General features: G+C 38.2%; 1 protein-coding gene across 1 annotated transcript; it reads left to right on the top strand.

Moving 5' to 3' along the window:
- The first annotated feature begins 2,112 nt into the window (after positions 1–2,112).
- LOC121400384 (protein kinase C delta type-like) lies at positions 2,113–18,850 on the top strand. Its single transcript, XM_041583297.1, has 12 exons — positions 2,113–2,289; positions 3,734–3,830; positions 4,824–4,939; positions 8,325–8,434; positions 9,527–9,629; positions 11,556–11,662; positions 14,883–15,047; positions 15,446–15,537; positions 15,677–15,739; positions 16,287–16,425; positions 17,435–17,626; positions 18,710–18,850. Exons 5-12 carry the CDS (start codon positions 9,578–9,580, stop codon positions 18,848–18,850), a joined length of 951 nt encoding a protein of 316 aa, XP_041439231.1. The 5' UTR covers positions 2,113–2,289; positions 3,734–3,830; positions 4,824–4,939; positions 8,325–8,434; positions 9,527–9,577.
- Positions 18,851–20,271: the final 1,421 nt, after the last annotated feature.

Genomic DNA, 20,271 nt, shown 5'->3' with positions numbered 1-20,271 from the left:
GTGTTTGATCTAGGGGTGCACCGAATCCACTATTTGGGATTCGACCGAATCCCCGAATCCTTGGTCAAAGATTCGGCCGAAAACCTAACAAAAAAGGAAAAAGTGGAAAAAATTTCTTCTTTTGTGATGTAAGACCACGTGATTTCCCTACCCGCCCTTAATTTACACATTCAAATTAGGATTCGGATTCTGTTCGGCCACGCACAAGGATTTGGCCGAATTCGAATCCTGCTAAAAAAAAGGCCGAATCCCGAACCTAATCTTGGATTCGGTGCATCTCTAGTTTTATCCTTAAACTATAGGATCTCTTGAGATTCAGAGAGTTGTAGTACAACACACCCGTATATGTCTCATACCTGGGGTTAATGCAATCAGATTCCATGTCTACCGTGATCTTTCTGGCATTAATGCAACATACAGATTTTAATTCTGGTCTCATACCTCCCAAAAGTCACTGTATTATGTGGGGCTTAATTTTTATTACCCATTCTCCAGTCCTGGATTACCCCTTTAACGTCCAATTTTGTTGCCAGCTTGGCCAAACTCTTGCAACTCAAGACAACAACACTATATAACTATATAACAGCATTTTTCTTTTTTTTTAAATGAGCTGGTCGGTTGCCTTGGGCATACTTCATACTGGCACAATCCGTAAAAAGTGGAAGTATTTGTAATATATTTAGAATTCTGTTACTTCTTAGTTAATATGTTGAAAGGCACCAAACCCAAGATTTCATATTCAATTTAGCTGAGTTCTAAGCATTTTTATAATGTAATCAAAGTTCTTTTTTTTTCCTGATCCTGAGCAGCTCTATTAAACTAAACTGGATATGTGGAATTTTTAAATGCCACAATTTTGAAAATATGGTTAACTATTTGGCCTCTTTGGTTAAATTGTAAAACCATGACTTGATATATTGATATATATATATATATATTTATAGTAGAACCCCCATTTTGCATCCTGATTTTAAGTTTTGATGGTGGTACCTGCTTGTCTAACAGTCTTAGTTGTGTCTAGGCTTATACTCGAGTTTCCCCAGTTTTCGTAAGTAAAATTAGGTATACTCGGGTCGGCTTATACTCGAGTATATACGGTACAAATTTTAAGAAATTATTTCCCTTTTCTCTTTAATTATTAAACAGTAGCTTTTACATGATCCCAACTTAGATATAATTAATCTTTATTGGAAGCAGAACCAGCCTTCTGGGGTTACATTATGTTTACATGATTTTCTAGTAGACTTAAAGGAGAAGGAAAGCTACTGAAGCAGTTTATTGCCAATAGATAAGCCACAAAAGTGCAAGCTATAACACTATATTTATTCTGCAGAATGCTTTACAATACTTGAGTAAACAGCTTTTGAAGTGTTCTCTGTTTAGGATAGCAACTGCCATATTAGCTTGGTGTGTCATCACTTGCTGCCTGAGTCTCTCCCTGCTCGCTCATAGCGCTGGGCTCGGATTACAGCAGGGAAGGGAGGAGAGATTGGGAGAGGAGCAAACTGAGCATGCTGAAGGCCGTGCCCTGGAGGTGTAAGCTGAAAACAGGAAGTCTGATACAGAAGCCCATGAGTACACAATAGAAGGAAAGAAATGTGCTGTTTCTTTTGATAGAGGACTCAGAGCAGCATTACTTTGAGGGTTTACTGGTGTATTTATATAGACCTTTCTGATAAAGCTTACTTAATTTTAGCCTTTCCTTCTCCTTTAAGGACTGAAGATCCAAATTACGGAATGATCTATTATCTGGAAAGCCCCAGATCCTGGTCATTCTGGATAATAGGTCCCATACCTGTACCTTGTACTTGATCCAAACTAAGATATAATTAATCCTTACTGAAAGTTAAACTAGCCTTTTGTGTTTATTTAATGTTTACATGATTTTCTAGTAGACTTAAGATGGCCATAGACGCAAAGATCTGATCGTACGAATCGAGAATTCATGGTCGGACATAACTTTCATACGATTGTGGTCAGGGGCAGAACATCGGCTGATTTGTTCTTTTCTACTTTATTTGATCGGAATTGTTAGTGGCAGGTCGGGAGATGGGAAAGTCTGATCGGATCTTTGCGTCTATGGCCAGCTTTAAGGTATGAAGACCGGTTTCTGGAAAATACCACGTCCCGAGCATTTTGGATTAAAATAGTTTTTTTCTTTTTTTGCAGTCAAGGACATTAATGGGTGGACGCTCAGAAAGAAACGAGTACCTACTGCTTCACGCCTTCACAGAAAATAACTTCATAGTGCCAGACAAACCAGTGTTCAAGAAAATGCAGCAGACCACTGTGAGTGAGAGAAATATTTATTATAAAAGATTTATAAAGGGAACTGGGTGGGATTACAGATAAGGGTTCGGCTTCCTTCCATAGCTGGTCATGCTTTGTACATGATCGTGTGCATGGTAAGTTTATGTACAGATCACTAGAAGGTATTCTTTAAACTGTTATCCACAATAATCTGACCTGCCATACTGTCCAGTGTATTTTTTTTATGTAAAGCCTTTTCCTTTACTCTCATTGCATCTTTCTAGAGACTAGTGATGGGCGAATTTATTCGGCAGGTGCAAATTCGCAGCGAATTTGCAAAATGGCCGCGAAAATTCGCCGCATCCAAAAAAAAAACTGATGCGGCATAAAAAATGAGACGCCAGCACCATTTTGCGAATTTTTTGCCTTTTTGGCAAAGTAACACGGCGCAAATTCGCCCATCACTACTAGAGAATTGTAATCTGTTATGGAAGATTTAGTAGGGCATAAAGGCATGATTAATGTAATACATGCACTGTCCCATTTAAAATGCTAAGCTCTCATTGATCATTTACTGTATTCAATCTTTTAACTGAATTATGATCTTGTGAAATGTGATCTGGTTTTTAAGGCAAATAATCATATATTTTTTTTTCTAAATGGATTCTTCAACCATCTATTAAGTTAAAATTGTTTTAGATCTGTTGGCAGACTTTTTTTCTTAACTTTTCTTAATGGCAGGACTAGTAACATGATAAAAAAAATGTGTTTACAGGTATGGGATTAGTTATTCGGAAACCCGTTTTCCAGAAATCTCAATTACTTACCATAGACTCCATTGTATCCAAATAATCCAAATTTTTAAAAAAGGTCCTTTTTCTCTGTAATAATGGAACCGTACCTTGTACTTATACCAAACTAAGAAATAATTAATTCTTATTGGGAGCAAAACCAGCCTATTGTGTTTATATAATCTTTACATGATATTCTAGTCGACTTAAAGTCAACCTGTCAACCAGACATAAAAATCTGTATAATAAAAGTCCTTTTCAAATTAAACATGAAATCCAATTTTTATTTATTATTAAAACATTCATAGCTGTTGTAAGTTCATGGGGATGGACATCAGGTCCCCCATTCTGGTGCACAAACAAGATTCTGAGATGATGCAAGGCTTGTCTTAATAACAGTGTCCACAAAATAGCTCCTATAATTATGAATTCCCAGACTGAAGGAAACCAGATTCAAATAATTTATGTAGTGTAATTAAAGTTCATTTTGCTTGACTAATGTGATAAAATAGGATTTTAAATATATTTTTTGGGTGACAGGTCCCCTTTAATGCATGAAGATCTAAATTACGGAAAGATCTGTTACCCGGAAAACCACAGGTCCCGAGCATTCTGGATAACAGATCCCATACCCGTGTATAATATTTTATATGAATCTTTCATTTTGTTACTTTATTTCGCTTTATTGTTAGGTGGAGGACAATGATGAAATGGGCACGGATCAAAATAAAAATAAGAGTCGAAGGAAAGCTGCCTATGCTGGAGGATTGGTCCTGGAACCCAAAGTGGGTAGGTTCAATTAAGAATATATTTCCCCAGTATTAAACTTATTCCACAAATGAAAATGAAAAGAACAAGCTTTTTTTTTGAGAAGAACACATTTTCCCATGGATTTTGATTCCCAATATAAACAGTTCTATAGATGAAGACACACTTATTACATATAGGGGCAGATTTATCAGTGTGAGATTAGCACTCGCCACAGAAAAATTCTCTTTCTATTGATTCATATATAATTTTTAGAATCATATTTATCAATGGAGTTCATTGGAGTTCTGTGGTGAGTTCTAATCTCACACTTTGATAAATCTGCCCCTAAAATTACATTTGATCCCTAAAACCCCAGAAATGTTACAAAATAAAAGTAAATTTAAACATCAATTGTGCTTAGAAAATTAGAAAAATAGGAGCCCTTGACTATTAGTCCACTAGGCATTAGTTCAGGATTATGAATATAATGGCTAGTAGTACAATCCAATTTAACACAAACCATGTTAGGACATTTTAGGGTAAGTCCACACAGGTCGTTTTGGGGAGATCTGGTTGCCTGGCGACTAATCGAAAAACGCCAGCGCTAATCACACGCGGCGGTTCGTTTTCCGAAGTCACCCGAACTTTCCTCGTGAAAACTAACCGACGTGTGTGATTAGCGCCGGCGTTTTGTTTTCATTTTAGCCGGCGTAGAGTCAGGGAAGGCATTTGGGGAGATTGCTTGCCGCAACAACGAGGCGATTAGTCGCCAGGCGAGCAAATCTCGCCAAAACGCCCTGTGTGGCCTGACCCTTAAGGAATAAACAATCTATTCTGGATGTATTTATGTGGTTTACTGATTTACATTTTATAGCTTTGGTTATATGGACTTCTTTAGCAAAGGTTCCATCCTGCCTCGTATAGTTACTGCTGCACATCTCTTGGTAGTTTTTTGCTCCTCAAACACTCTCTGCTGCTCCACTGGTGGTCGTTTGTTGCTCAGTCTTTGTTTATTTTTTTATTTTTTTTTAGGTTTCTATGACAAATTCATCTTGCTTCTCGATTTCAACAGTTTGTACCCCTCCATCATTCAGGAATACAATATCTGCTTTACTACAGTGCACAGAGAGGCTCCCTCAACACAGAAAGTAAGTAGTCAGGTCTTCTGTTTGGTAAACATACTGGGCAAACTACAGTATTTCTACTTTCCTTTCCATATGTCATTCTGCTTCCAAACCCTCCCTTTATTTCTACTTTCCTTTCCATATGTCATTCTGCTTCCAAACCCTCCCTTTATTTCTTCTCTTATTATGTCTGTCATTTTCACTCCCTTCCCACTAAATTTCATTTTCCCATTTCCCTCTGAGAATCGAAAAATAATTATATAGTTCCAGCACCCTAATAAAATATTTAGATTTATCCTGTAAGTCACAGGGGACTGTTTGATGTGAAGCTAGTATAGGGCCTAAGTGTGCAAAGTAGTGGGACCCCCTATGTCCTAATAATATAAGGCTTTAGTGCACCCTCAGTATGGCTTTCTGTGCCCAGTGCACCCCTGGTATGCCAGGCAGTTCCCAATATACCCAGGGAATGTCACACATGTAAGAAATTGCATGTATGTTATTTCTCACAGTCACCAGGACACTTACTGTATGTTATGCAACTCCCAGCCAATTACAGTGCACAGAACACCCACTATATATCACACAGTGGTGTCTCAGTGCACCCAGTGTAGGTTATACTGTGCCTGGTATTACAGGTATGGGATCCATTATCCAGAAAGCTCAGAATAATGGAAAAGCCATCTTCCATAGACTCCATTATAATTAGATAATCCTACTTTTTAAACATGATTTTTTTTTTTCTGTAATAATAAAACTGTACCTTGTACTTGAACTAAGGTATAGTTAATCCTTACTGGAAGAAAAGCCAACCTATTGGATTTATTTAATGTTTACATGATTTTCTAGTAGACTTAAGGTATGAGAATCCAAATTATGGAAAGATCTGTTATCTGGAAAACCCCAGGTCCCGAGCATTCTGGATAATAGGTCCCATACCTGTACCAGTTTAACCATGTATGCCACTTCTACAGTATGTCTCATAATGCTGAGTGCTGGCTAAAAGTGTCAAGTGCACCCAAGATATGTGACACAGTACCTAGCATAGCCACAATCTTCTAGCAATACCCATCGACAGTATGTCTTATAGTGCACAATGCACCCAAGCTTTGTCACACAGCATCTAGTAAACCCACAGTATGTGAACAGTATGACATACAGACTCCAGTGCAGCCACTGTATGTTATGGTGTGCAACCCAGCACAGCAACACAATCTCCAGAGCCTAATGAAACTATTTAGATCAGGGGTAGGCAACCCGCGGCTCCGGATCCTCATGCGGCTCTTCATCCTGCTTGCTGTGGCTCAGTCTTGCGGCTTTGCCTGTCACATCGTCTATAGAGCCCTCGCACCTGCTGGCGGCTTCTTGAGTGTGCGACCGTGGTAAGCTAACCCTTAGCTTACCGCTGTCGCACACTCAAGCTGCCGCCAGCAGGTGCGTGGCCTGTATAGACATCTCAGGCAAGACCGAGCCGCAGCAAGATGATTCATTATGGTCCTTACCGTGGTCGCACACTCCGAACAAGAGAGAAGCCTCCAGAGTCCAACTGCAGCAGTTGCGAGGGCTATAGACGTGGATGTGACGCATATTTTAATGACGTCTATAGCCCTCGCCTTTAAACAGATGAGAACATTAGTATTTAATAGGAATGCACCGAATCCAGGATTCGGTTCGGGATTCGCCCAGGATTCGGCCTTTTTCAGCAGGATTCGGATTCGGCCAAATCCTTGTGCCTGGCCGAACCGAATCCGAATCCTAATTTGCATATGCAAATTAGGGGTGGCGAGGGAAATTGCGTGACTTTTTGTCACAAAAAAAGGAAGTAAAAAAAAATTCCCCTTCCCACCCCTAATTTGCATATGCAAATTACGGTTCGGATTCGGTTCGGTATTCGGCCGAATCCTTTGCGAAGGATTCGGGGGTTCGGCCGAATCCAAAATAGTGGATTCGGTGCATCCCTAGTATTTAATAGGGCTATTCAGTGTTTAATTTATTTCAAAGTAGGCTTACACATGCACACTGCATATTTGTTTGTTGTATTCTGTTGTTGTAACAGTTAAAATAAAAAAATAAAAAAACGTTTAAAAGTTTATAAACTGTGTTCTGTTTTGCGGCTCCAGACTATTTTTCTTTAGTGGAAGAGGGGGCAAAATGGCTCTTTTGATCGTAAAGGTTGCTGACCCCTGATTTAGATGATAAATGAGAGATACACCCATCCGCTGACACACACAGCCATGGCACCCAAAATGACACATAACTCCAATGATTCATACAGTGCCTCACAACCTGATATGCACCAATACAATGCCATATAACCCTCAGTACAGATTAACCTCAATTGTCCAGTTATCTCACAGTGAATCACAGAGTTTATTTTGCAACCATTGCATCTCACACCTTTTTAACATTTGTCTATCTGCATCCAATCTTTCTGAGTTAGTCTCTTGGCTAGTTTCCTGCCCATCTTCTATAGTTTTGCTTCTATGAACTCTTTTTGCCCCCAATAGTGTGGGTCACCTTTTTTCTTTACAGTTACATCCCCCTCTTCCTCCTAATACAAACACTGAATAGCTACCAATGTCTTAGCTTGTTATGACTTGTTGATAATGCTATGGTTAGTTTCCTCTTCATATGTTAGATAATACTCTAGAATTCTCACTGACCATGTTCTGCACATGCCCCTGGGTGAAGGGGACATTTGCATTAGACAAACTGAACTTAAATGTGGGTGAAAAAGTTGCTACAAATAAAAACACTGCATATGGCACCCATTTTAATCTCTATAAAATTACAGACTGAAATAACAGAATTCCTAAAGAATGAATCCATTTAAAGTAAGTGTAGGGCTCACTGGATCAGCATTCATGGATCGGTGGCACAGTGCTCTTCAAGAAAGTACTTCAGGTTGTTTGTGATGTTTATGGAAGACATACACTTGACCCAATATATTGGCACTCCTCATTTTTATTTAGCAGATTTTATTTATGCCAGGCTACTAAAGGAATTTATTACTTTGACTGCCAAACCACAGGGCTGTGAATTTTAGCAGATGCTACTGCAACTTACTTGTTATTCACCATATATATATATATTGGATAGATAACCAAATAACACAATTCAGATAGTGGGGATAATAAATGGAACTTGGGTACACTGATATTTGTGTCCTGCCCTTACATAATTGACATGAATTTTCCTTTGAAAGTGCTGTCTCTGTTGTTGGTTCAACATTAATTAATACAGTTATAAATCTGGGCAAAGCCCAAATACATAGTACAGGTACTTATACACTGAGTATATAATCATAAACAGGAGAAATGTGGAGTAATTAAAAGCCAAAGTTGCAACTAGTGTTGCCTAATGCTTTAACCCTTTCAATGCCAGCTGATACTCATACTTTATTTGCCTTCAGTGCCAGCTGTTATTTGAACAATTTCTGGATCTGGAGCATCAACACTAAGATGCCAATTTGCTGACCTGAATTTATGCTGCATGGGAGCATCTGTATCACCTAAAGGAGAGGTACTTTGGGAAAGGTAGTGTTACCTGCTATTTGTGGTAACTGGTACTGGTCTGTTTTATTTAGTAGCCTAGGTTTTGTTATCAGACATATACACCCACATATGTTGCATAGTATTATCTTCATAAAATCTACTCTTATTGCTACCTGTTCTGCCTCACTTTCTAAGCAAACTAATGGGAGAATTAAAACTCTTATTTTTGTTATCTAGGCATTGCTGTGTGTGTGGCACGAGAAAGGTTAATACCTTCTGATTTCAGAAGGCTTCACGTTGCTTTCTAAGCAATGAAAGTGTGATCTCTTTAACTTATCAAGTAGTCTTGAGAAAGCAAAAACTTACAACCTCAGGAATGTCAGTTGACTCAATCAGAATGGCACCTTGAAGATCGTTGGGAAGTTTATTGCAAAACTGTGAGGATCTTGACAACATCCAGATAGATAAAAAAAGATTATAAAATGATCCACTCTAGCAATATACTGCACATGCAGTTAAAAATGGAGCCCAATATATACTACTGGACAAGTGGGGTAAACCAACAGACAGAGCTCAGAGGGGACAACAGAAGGGGAAATGGGACAAAACAAGGGTGCATGTGTAACATGGCACACCACTATATGTTACTATTTTTATTTACATTTGGTGTATCCCTTGGAGGCCATTAGGTGGAGGCTCTCCGCAACAATATACCAGGTTTCCTATGCTCTACCACCAGTGCCAAGGATGGTTCCCAGTTTGACTGATTGCCAGCAGGCAAATGATCACTGTATGCTGCAGTATAATCCTGCCATAGAAGAAATCACCAGCCATTTCTAATGCAACATTTTTTCTATAAAGCCAAATGTATCACTTATATCTTCCCCTAATTTGTAGAATAGGGTCTGTGCTATCTGATGATAGTGCTGCCGCATGCCACTCAGGCTGCCGCATGCCACTCAGACTCAAGCTAGCTGGATAGTGACAGTTTATTTTAACTGACTTTGTGCCAGTTAGGAGCAGGGTGTCCAGGAGTTTTCCCTTGGAGATTTTGTGACTAAATTGTGGATTAGAGAGTCAGAGCGACATTTTTTTGCAGGAAAAAAGTTTTTTATTACAGAGAGAAGAACAAGAGAAGAAGTAGAAGAAAATCTGCAGAAAAGGAATTCAAATGGATAAAAAAAAGAAGACGAGAAGCAGAAGCCCAGAGGAGACCCCAACTGGTAAGCACAGAAAACATAAGCCACATTGCTAATTATTTAATCATTCATTCTGGCATTGGGTAGTCCCAAAAAGTTATCAAAAATAATTGCTGATAGGTTACTGTTGGTAAATGTACTATTGCTATATAGCATATGTTATGAAGTTGTGCTATAGTACTTATGTTACTGAATCAGCTCCATAGTGTCCCAAATATATATATATATATATATATATATATATATATATATATATATATATATATATATATATATATATATATATATATATATAAAGAGGTCCTCTGCACTCAACCCATTATCACTATATTTAAGACAGAGACATTTTGTGCATACTGCTACTGAAAAATGCCTTACCCTTTATACAACACAGGGATTGTTTGTCCATATATTGCAATATATTTAAGATGGCCAACTACGTCATCCCATATCTGGCCAGTCCTACGCTTAATTTTCATCTGATTCATTAAGAATTCCTCTGCTTAATTATACATTTTACAAAGGGACTAAGTTTTACCTGCAACTTACTTGCTGCTTTCAAAGTAAAACTCCCAAACTTGGCTGCCCTTTTATTAGACACCAGTGGGATCACCTGACTATAGCTGGGAAGGGTGGGAGCTACAACATGGAGCTGGTCACTGCTCCTGTATAACTATAACAAACAAGGGAAAGTTGTGCTCACCACTAATTTTTTAAACCATTAGGCGGGGTGCAATGAGGGTGTGACCACAAAATACATATAGACAAATACAAGAGTCCTCTGTACTCAACTCCTCTGGCCAGCTTAAATATATTGCAATATATGGACAAACAATTCCTGTTTTTTTTAAAGGGTAAGGCATTTTTCAGTAGCAGTATGCACAAAATGTTGCTGTCTTAAATATATTGATAATGGGTTGAGTGCAGAGGACTCTTGTATTTGTCTACATGTATTTTGTGGTCACACCCTCATTGCACCCCGGCCTATAAGGGCCTATTTAGAAACATTCAAATTACTATTTTTTGACAAATTGGAACCACAAAAAGCATTAATATAAAACTTTGGCAAGTAAAAGCAGTTGACGTCCTTGACAAGTCAATAGGAGCTGTGCTGATCTTAGTGAACCTTTTTTTAGCCATTCAGCGTTTTAGAGGTGTTTGGATTTTTTTTGCTAGTAATTGTCAGGAAAATGCAAATTTTTTGAGATTTTCAAGGTTTTCTAAATTTATAGAGCATTATTCAGCATTTTTGTTTGTGCTTTTTATATGTGGATATTTTAATAAATTACAAGGCAATAATGATTAATTTAGAGCAATGGAGTTTAACTGCTAAAATGGAAACGTTGATAAATACGCTTCTAGAAATTCCATAGGAATGAATAGAAAATAGGTGAGTTTTCTGTTTAAGCTCTAATATCACACATTGATAAATCTACCCCTTAGAGGCACATTTATCAAGGGTCGATTTTCAAATTCATGCAAGTTTTTTTAAAACTTCCATAAACTCCCATGAACTCGAAATTTATTATCAAAATCTAATTTTCTAAACTTGGTTGAATGGGATTGACCCAAAAACTCGAATCGAATTTAATTTGAATTTTAAAAACTCGATTTGAGTTTTTTCTCCGAAAAAAAACTTGATTGTCAGGAAGGCTGCAAACATCACCAAATTGATCCTTGGGCCTCTCCCATTGACTTATACATCAATTTGACAGGTTTCAGGTGGCAAACAGTCAAATTTGAGTTCTTAAAGGATCAGAGTATGATAAATCTCGAAAATTTAATTTGACTATTTAAAAAAGCTTGAATCCAATTTGGATAACTCCCTAGTCGAATTTGACAGTTTTGGCCTTAAAAAAACTCGAATTAGAAATTACACCCTTGTTAAATCTTCCCCCTAGTGTATATCTATGGAATACAATTTAAATCTCATATTTTTTATTCCTCTAGACACAAGAGCACAGAAGAGGTATCGAGTGGACGACACAACTCCGCCGCCCTTCAATATCAACAACTATCAGCTCATAAAAAAGCTGGGGAAGGGCTCCTTTGGCAAGGTAAGTGAATAATCGGCAGTAGGGGGTACATTATCCCTTATAATCCATGAGTGATGCTCAGAGTTCCCTGTATAACTCAGCCTGCAGCCTTGTGCCTTTATATGGTCACAGAGCAACCCCTCAGTGACTTCTAATAGCCTTATCATTTACAGTAGGGGGTACATTATCCCTTATAATACATGAGTGATACTCAGAGTTCCCTGTATAATTCAGCCTGCAGCCTTGTGCCTTTATATGGTCACAGAACAACCCCTCAGTGACTTCTAATATCCTTATCATTTACAGTAGGGGGTACATTATCCCTTATAATACATGAGTGATACTCAGAGTTCCCTGTATAATTCAGCCTGCAGCCTTGTGCCTTTATATGGTCACAGAACAACCCCTCAGTGACTTCTAATATCCTTATCATTTACAGTAGGAGGTACATTATCCCTTATAATACATGAGTGATACTCAGAGTTTCCTGTATAATTCAGTCTGCAGCCTTGTGCCTTTATATGGTCACAGAACAACCCCTCAGTGACTTCTAATATCCTTATTTACAGTAGGGGGTACATTATCCCTTATAATACATGAGTGATACTCAGAGTTCCCTTTATAATTCAGCCTGCAGCCTTGTGCATTTATATGGTCACAGAACAACCCCTCAGTGACTTCTAATATCCTTATCATTTACAGTAGGGGGTACATTATCCCTTATAATACATGAGTGATACTCAGAGTTCCCTGTATAACTCAGCCTGCAGCCTTGTGCCTTTATATGGTCACAGAACAACCCCTCAGTGACTTCTAATATCCTTATCATTTACAGTAGGGGGTACATTATCCCTTATAATACATGAGTGATACTCAGAGTTCCCTGTATAACTCAGCCTGCAGCCTTGTGCCTTTATATGGTCACAGAACAACCCCTCAGTGACTTCTAATATCCTTATCATTTACAGTTATCATAGGCTTCCACTACTTGGTCCATTAGTGACCATATTGCAACTAATTACTAGCTGTATTACTGGCACATGCAGTACTTCTTTATCAGAGTTGTTAGTCCATTCCTTTGTCTTGTAGCAATTAAAGGGGAACCATCACAAAAATACAATTTTAATACAATGTAGATCACATAAAAACAGTCAACTTTGTAAATATGATTGATTAAAAGTTATGTTTAGTTTAATAGCTAAAGATTTATAGCTGACTCACTGCATTCTCTCTGCATCATTAGTCCACTGAGCTCAAGGTCACGGTCGTGTTTTGATTGACAGGAGTAGGTTACTTTTTATTGGTTGCTAGGCTCGGCACAGGTATTTCACCTGCAATTTTTTTTGGGACATTAGGCCCACGTAACACATTCTCCTTGCAGGCATATCCTCATTTATTGCGCCTCTCTTTTTAAAAAATTGTGCAAGGTAAAATATATAAATTGTGTTTTTTCTCCATTGTATTTTATATGTAAATATTTTACCCAATAGCCAACTAAAAGAGACCTGTGCCAATGCTTACAGCTATATGAGTAAGCGCTTTTTAGAAGATGGCAGTGAAAGGCACAAGTCTCTTTTAGTTTTTTATTGGGTAGTTTCATATAGGCAACAAATTAGAAAAGGGTTTCCCTGGGCACTCAGAGGCCATGAGTGGGGCATTCCATTGCGATCAGGGGCGCATTTGGTCAGGATAAGAGGGGCATATTGAAATGATCAGCGGGGTATACAGAGAGTATTAGCAGGGCACCCTTCAAAGTTGAATTATAAAATGTATTCAGTAGTTTGTGGTTTAATTTGGTATATAAAGGGATCTAAGGCTACATGCAGAGTTTCTTCTTGAGATGGACTAAAATGATGGCTATTAAAATGAAGACCTAAAATAAATACTCTCCTAGACTCCCCCCAATAACAACAGCGGTAGGTAACAAGAGACTATGGGGAATAAAATCAGCACCTCAGTTATGCAGGCTGTGTAGCCTAGAGCCTTGAGTAGGGGACTTCACAGATATTCAGCATCATCTAGATAAGAAGTGGAGATAACATCCTCAGTGAGGAGTCTATAGTAGCGAGAGTTGGTGCCTATAGTAACAGTGGGATAATAGTCTCTGGGAAGGGAGTGTGACTGTGGGATAGCAGGTATAGTAGGGAGAGATGGTGTCTATAGTAACAGTGGATAATAGTCTCTGGGAAGGGAGTGTGACTGTGGGATAGCAGGTATAGTAGGGAGAGTTGGTGCCTATAGTAACAGTGGGATAATAGTCTCTGGGAAGGGAGTGTGACTGTGGGATAGCAGGTATAGTAGGGAGAGATGGTGCCTATAGTAACAGTGGGATAATAGTCTCTGGGAAGGGAGTGTGACTGTGGGATAGCAGGTATAGTAGGGAGAGATGGTGCCTATAGTAACAGTGGGATAATAGTCTCTGGGAAGGGAGTGTGACTGTGGGATAGAAGGTATAGTAGGGAGAGATAGTGCCTAGGTTAATGGAAGCTATGCAAACCAAAAGGCTGCAGCATCGAAACATGGGACATTTGGGAAAGGAAATAAAAAAATAAGCACTTCAGAATCAGAGCAGCCAGATCTTCCCATCACCTTTCCCAGATAGAGAATACTTTACACCAATAGAATACAATAAAACACTTCGGGGCTCTCCCTCCTTTTTGTGGTGGTACTTGATGTACTTGACTGAGAGAATGTGCAGAGCTGACAGCCTTACTTTTCTCACAAGGAGCTTCCAGAGTAACAGTTGGTGTGAGGATGCTATTCAGCATGGAGGAGGGTGGGACTTTGCTAGTTGCTAGGTGACATCATAGCCAGTGAGAAGCCACTCCCATTCAGCAGTAGCTTGAACTATCTCTCAGAGGAAGCACCCTCATTGCATGTAGTAATATGTCATTTTACAAAAAAAGTAAGCATTTCTGCTAAAGAAATATATTTAAAGATATTATTATTTCCACCTCAACTATCCATTTGGAGAATTTGATTTTCACGATAGATCCCCTTTAAGGCAAAACATCTATTTTACCCTTTATCTTGACCATCATATCCCTATATCCTGACTTGCACAGCTTTATGTGAATTTTTTGAAAGATGTTCTCTTTAGGGGTTCAGAATGTTTATACTTTCAGACATCATCTCTATGAGTTGTCCATTTTTGTCCATTTAACACATCAATAATATCAGATTTGTTTGTGTCCTTACAAGGGACTCAATAACAATTACTCCCTTAATGCTCCTTTTGTAGGTGATGTTGGCTTCTTATACCATCAAGAGCCAGCTCGTCGCTGTGAAGATAATAAAGAAGAAAAAGAAGACAGACTACCATGATATCGAGATGGAGGCTACAATACTGCGGTTAGGTCACACATGTCCATTTCTTAGTCGGGCATATGCAATCTTCCAAACTGAGGTATTACTATTATTACTACTACAGGGCTTCTCTTCCACTTCTTACAAATACTTACACCACTGACAAAATTATTTCATTTAATATATTTGCAATTTCGCAAAGCCCTGTTACCTCATAAGCAAATCTGAGCAGTACTCAGGATGGGGCGCTGGTAGTAAGTATGTTGAGGGTGGGATCCATTAAATATGAGTTTTATAAGTGTTTTTATTTTTTGTAACAATAAATGGACACCAACAACATAAATTGACACATAAACATGCTTCTCTGCTCCGTTGAATTGCTCTGTTTGACAGGAGCATATATAGGTATCTGAAATTATATCTCTTTGTCTGTGGTAATGATATTCCTCTGTTCTGCTCTATCCAATTCTATTTTTGTACCTATTGTTTTATAACCAGTCACTCGTGTTGTTCATCTTGGAGTATGCCAGAGGTGGAACGCTGCACAAGCTTATCAAACGTCACCGATATCTGAACAGCCAGGAAGCACAGTAAGTGACAAATTTCTTTGGACGTGATGGTAGCTCCAGGTTTCCTTTGCGCCAGTAGACGCACTAGCACCGAATTCCCCAAAAGAGGCAGGATATATATATATTTAATCTAATGATTTTTAATTTTTTTCTTTAAAAGGTTTTATTCGGCGGAACTTGTCCTGGGTTTGAGGTACCTGCATAAGTATGGGATTATTCATCGGTAAGAACATTGCTCAAATTCCTCTCTTTTGATTTCATTTTATTCCTGGGCCTATTTTCTACACCCTTAACATGTCTTATCCTTCTCATTTCAGCTCCCATCTTGCAAACTCCATTGTGAATAAAAACCTGTCAATATACAGATCATCCCACATGTACCGTTGCTTAAATTAGTCAAATAAATTATTGGTACTTTATGATAAGGCAAAGTGTAACTTGCTGGTGCCATCTGTCATCTAAATAGATGATGATAACACAATTGCACAGGCATGATACACTTTATCTTGGCTCCTGTAGCCTCATTTTGCTTTTATTGTGTCTATTCCTGTATTCTTAGTTATGTCTTACCCATGTTACTTTTTTATGTCTTGTTTTTCATACTCAATCACAATCTTTCTGTTCTCCTTCAATTTCTGTTCTTATATTTCATTTCTGTTTTCCATCATGTTCAGTTAATGGGTTAGGATCCCTTGTCATTTCTCCTATCATTCCCAGTTGACTTTCTCTGACTTCCTATATTTAATACCAAACTCATATGTGTTTTACAGCGACCTCGAGCCAAGAAACATCTTACTGGATGAAGAGGGACACGTGCAGATCGCCGATTTTGGCTTTGCCCAGGCTAGAAAGTTTGACTCAAAGGCTTGTCATGGTACTGGAGGAGCATCGGGATATATGGCACCTGAGGTATGAAATATAGTTTTTAAAGGGATATTGGCATGACCTGTTTTTTTATTTTACAGGTATGGGACCTGTTATCCAGAATGCTCGGGACCTGGGGTTTTCCAGATAACGGATCTTTCCGTAATTTGGGTCTTCATGCCTTAAGTCTACTAGAAATTCATTTAGACATTAAATAACCCCAATAGGCTGGTTTTGCTTCCAATAAGGATTAATTATATCTTAGTTGGGATCAAGCACAAGCTACTGTTTTATTATTACAGAGAAAAAGGAAATCATTTTTAAAAATTTGGATTATTTGGCTAAAATGGAGTCCATGGAGATAGCCATTCCGTAATTCGGAGCTTTTTGGATATCGGGTTTCCGGATAAGGGATCCTATACCTGTAATATAATTTACTCACCGTTTTATATTATTTTTTTATTCCCATAGCTGCTGTATGCATTTTGCTCATATGCTGGGTTGGGGGAGGGTGTATACCATAGTGGTATTACTTTAGTTTATGAGCATCCCGTAATCCTAGTTATAACTGATAACATGTTGATTTAAATATCATGTAAGAACAGGGAGAAGTGATTAACAGGCCACAGACTGGACAAAGTAGTAATGGCACCCAATGCAAATACTACATGGCCCAGTTGCATGCTTCTTGACATCCACGCTTATCACTCTCCCCCTCTCCACAGCTCAGACTGCCACACAAAATACCTCAAACTACTGCTTGGTTCACCCACCCCCCACACAGCTCAGCACTCACTATTCAATTGCCCCCCCCCCACTGCATTTCCTAGCTAAGAAGCTATGACTTTTAGGTCTCTAGCTATCTGTATAAATCAGTCCTTAAATTGTCTGTACTCATTATTTCAGGAAAAAAACTTAATCAATAATAATTTTGTTTAACGTGGATGGCAATGTTAGAAAACCCATTATTAAGGAGTTACAGATGAGGCAGGAATAATATGAAGAATTCTTTGAGTATTTCTTGTTGTTTGATGAATAATCCCATCTTTTCAAGGTTTTGGAGGACGTTCCATACAACTCATCAGCGGACTGGTGGTCGTTCGGTGTTGTCGTCTATGAAATGGCCACTGGCAAGCTGCCCTTTTCACCAAATGGAACCTTTCAAGAACAGCTGGACAACATCACTAACACGGAGCCATATTATCCAGAAACGCTTACACCTGAATTTCGTGACTTCATACAACAGGTTAGTAAAGAGTCACTGAAATTTTAATTGAACATTTAGTAAAAGAAAAGCTGTTGTATTTGCTGAATTGATTTTTTAACCAAAAAAACTATTTATTTTTAACAAAGTCTAATGGTTTTCAAGGTACCTTTAATTTGCAGGAACAGTTGTGACCGCTAATATAGATAGTTCTCCAGAAGAGGTGGTCAGAGGCTCGATAATGCAGACACAGTCTTAAATGGGTGTGTTGTATCTAACAGCAAAGTCTTCTTCCCATTATAGTTTTTATAGCTGTACTATGCATTGTTCTGGAGATTTCTCTGCTGAATGATGACTGTTGCTTTTCAGTATATTGGCATGTCTGGTGTCTCATCTCTGCCTCTGTCTTCTGTGTGTGTTGGTCTCTTTTCTACTTATGTCATGCCTCCATATTTGTGTTACATGCACTCCTTTCTTTTTCTGACACTTCCTCTCTGCCTTTTCCCTTCTAGTCTTCTCAATAATCTGCTGCTCCCAGGCCCAGACAGACAATCTGTGTATTCTTGCTAATGCTGTGGGGCTGCTGTAAGATGCCAGAGACAGTCACTGTTTAGTGGGTTGTGGGGTCTTCTTGAGCCTCAGTGTACTTAAAAATACTAGGACCTATTTTGAATCCTATTCCTGACATGTTGCTGCCATTAAAGTAAACCTTTTGCTTGTGTCAAATGAGCCATTTTCCTTTTGACTTTATTTGGTTGTAAACCTCCCACAGTGTTTATATTAAACATTCCATTATGATTGCACAGCTTATAGTAGTATTATAATCTAGAGGGTTCTCTTTTGAGGCGTTACATGATTTTAAGCACTGGATGCTGGCAGTTACTAAAGATGAGTTTGTGGGTATGAAATGATGATCTCTAATTAATATAAAATGAAAATAATGTTTAACCTTTAAAATGCATTTCAACAGATCAGTATCTGCAGTGTTGATCAAATATCCAACACACTGATCATCTGGATGCCTGGAAAGGCCATTCATAGCATTAGCTATGAATTATTTAATTTTTCTTATTAAGCATTTAATTTGCAATTTCTTAAACAACTATTTATTTATTTATGTTCTAGCTCTTGAAGACGAAGGTAGAACATCGCCTTGGAGTCTACGCCAATGCCCAGGACCACCCATTTTTTTCATCAGTTAATTGGGAGACAGTAAAGAACGAAGCATGGTGCCTCCCTCTAAAACCAAGAATTGTAAGTGCATAACTGATTCCAGCAATTTAATAGCATTGAGCACTCCCCCGCGGAACATACACAGCACTCAGAGTCAACTTGATTAGTAGCATTTCTGCCTATCCTTTCAAGCAATTCCTATCTTGTTCTGATCCTTTCTGAAATGGATTTAATTTACTGTGTGAGACATTTAATAGACAGTCAAAAAACATCAATGGTCAGGGGCAGTACACATGTTTTTTTTATATGGACTGCAGGTGGTTTAAAATAAATAGTGCAGAGGTACAATTCCCCTTACACAGTGGGGGTGACATGCAGGTGACCTGAAATCTTGGTGACGTATGTGCAGATGTCCTGTCAATGGTACACTTATTTAGTCTGGCATGTGCCCCAGCATGGCCATCCATGCAGGGAGTAGGCACTTGGTGAACACTGTCAGAGCAAACATGGTGAGGCACATTATATCATTAGTGTTTTCCCCCATTTGGAGTTTGGGCTGTAACATTATCCCTTGTCCTCAAAATTTCATTAAATACCCCTTACCACCGCGGGTGCCATCTTTGGGCTCATCCCTTGCCTTAGTTACAACTTGTAATGATGCTATTAGTATGTTTTCCTATCACTTTGGCAAAATGTAATAATTACTGTATAGACTGTGTTGTTTTTTAAAGTCATTTCTTATAGAAACAAATTGGATATGCTCAGCAACATTTCCCTTCCCAGAAAACAAAATCAGAAAAAAACCGGCTGAACAAGGAATTCACCTACATAGATCCGAGTTGGCTAGACAAGTAATTGTGCCATCACCCAAGGTTAAGGTTTGACGTAGGCTAACATTTTATTTCATCAATAGTTTAGTTAAGAATTTTTAATTTTAAGAATTAATTGTAGAAAATATTCCTGTGCTAAAACACAATTCTTTTTGAGCTCTATTGACTGCCTCCCTGTATTTCCCACTAGAGCAATCACTGCTATCAGTAGACTCTCTTGTGTTCTGTGTATATCACCACAGGGGAGGGGGTAGACATAGCTAATGACTCTGATTGGTCATTTATATATATATATATTATATTATATATATATATATATTATATATATATATATATATATATATTCCATATAAAATATAGTCTGAAATATACTCATGATACTTAATGGTGTGTTAGAGGAATTCTGGAAGAAATCTTTTGTCTGAATCACTCTGCTACTTCATTTCTTACATTCTTCATACCTGTGGTGGAATGTAATAAAAGTCGCAAAGCGCAAACCATAGCAGAAATAAGAATAAAAAGTCTCATTTCCAATGTAATACTCTTCCTTAAACTGTTATTACATTGTGAAGTTTAATTGCGCATGCAAATTTTATTTGCGCATTGTCCACTTTGAAGAAGTGCTTGAAGGTGTCGTTATCTTTTGGAGCAAACATAACAACTTTTTCAGTAAGAAGTTTTATT

Source organism: Xenopus laevis, chromosome 2S (assembly GCF_017654675.1).
Source record: "Xenopus laevis strain J_2021 chromosome 2S, Xenopus_laevis_v10.1, whole genome shotgun sequence".
In the NCBI taxonomy this organism is placed as follows: domain Eukaryota; kingdom Metazoa; phylum Chordata; class Amphibia; order Anura; family Pipidae; genus Xenopus; species Xenopus laevis.
Note: the sequence above shows the minus strand (reverse complement) of the source record. Positions and strands in the feature narration are given on the sequence as shown.

Coding starts and splice junctions, on each gene's coding strand:
- LOC121400384 (XM_041583297.1), top strand. CDS start 9,578: ATGGATAAAAAAAAGAAGACGAGAAGCAGAAGCCCAGAGGAGACCCCA. Junction 15,740..16,286: donor AAGTATGGGATTATTCATCG/GTAAGAACATTG, acceptor TGTGTTTTACAG/CGACCTCGAGCCAAGAAACA. Junction 17,627..18,709: donor TTCGTGACTTCATACAACAG/GTTAGTAAAGAG, acceptor TTTATGTTCTAG/CTCTTGAAGACGAAGGTAGA.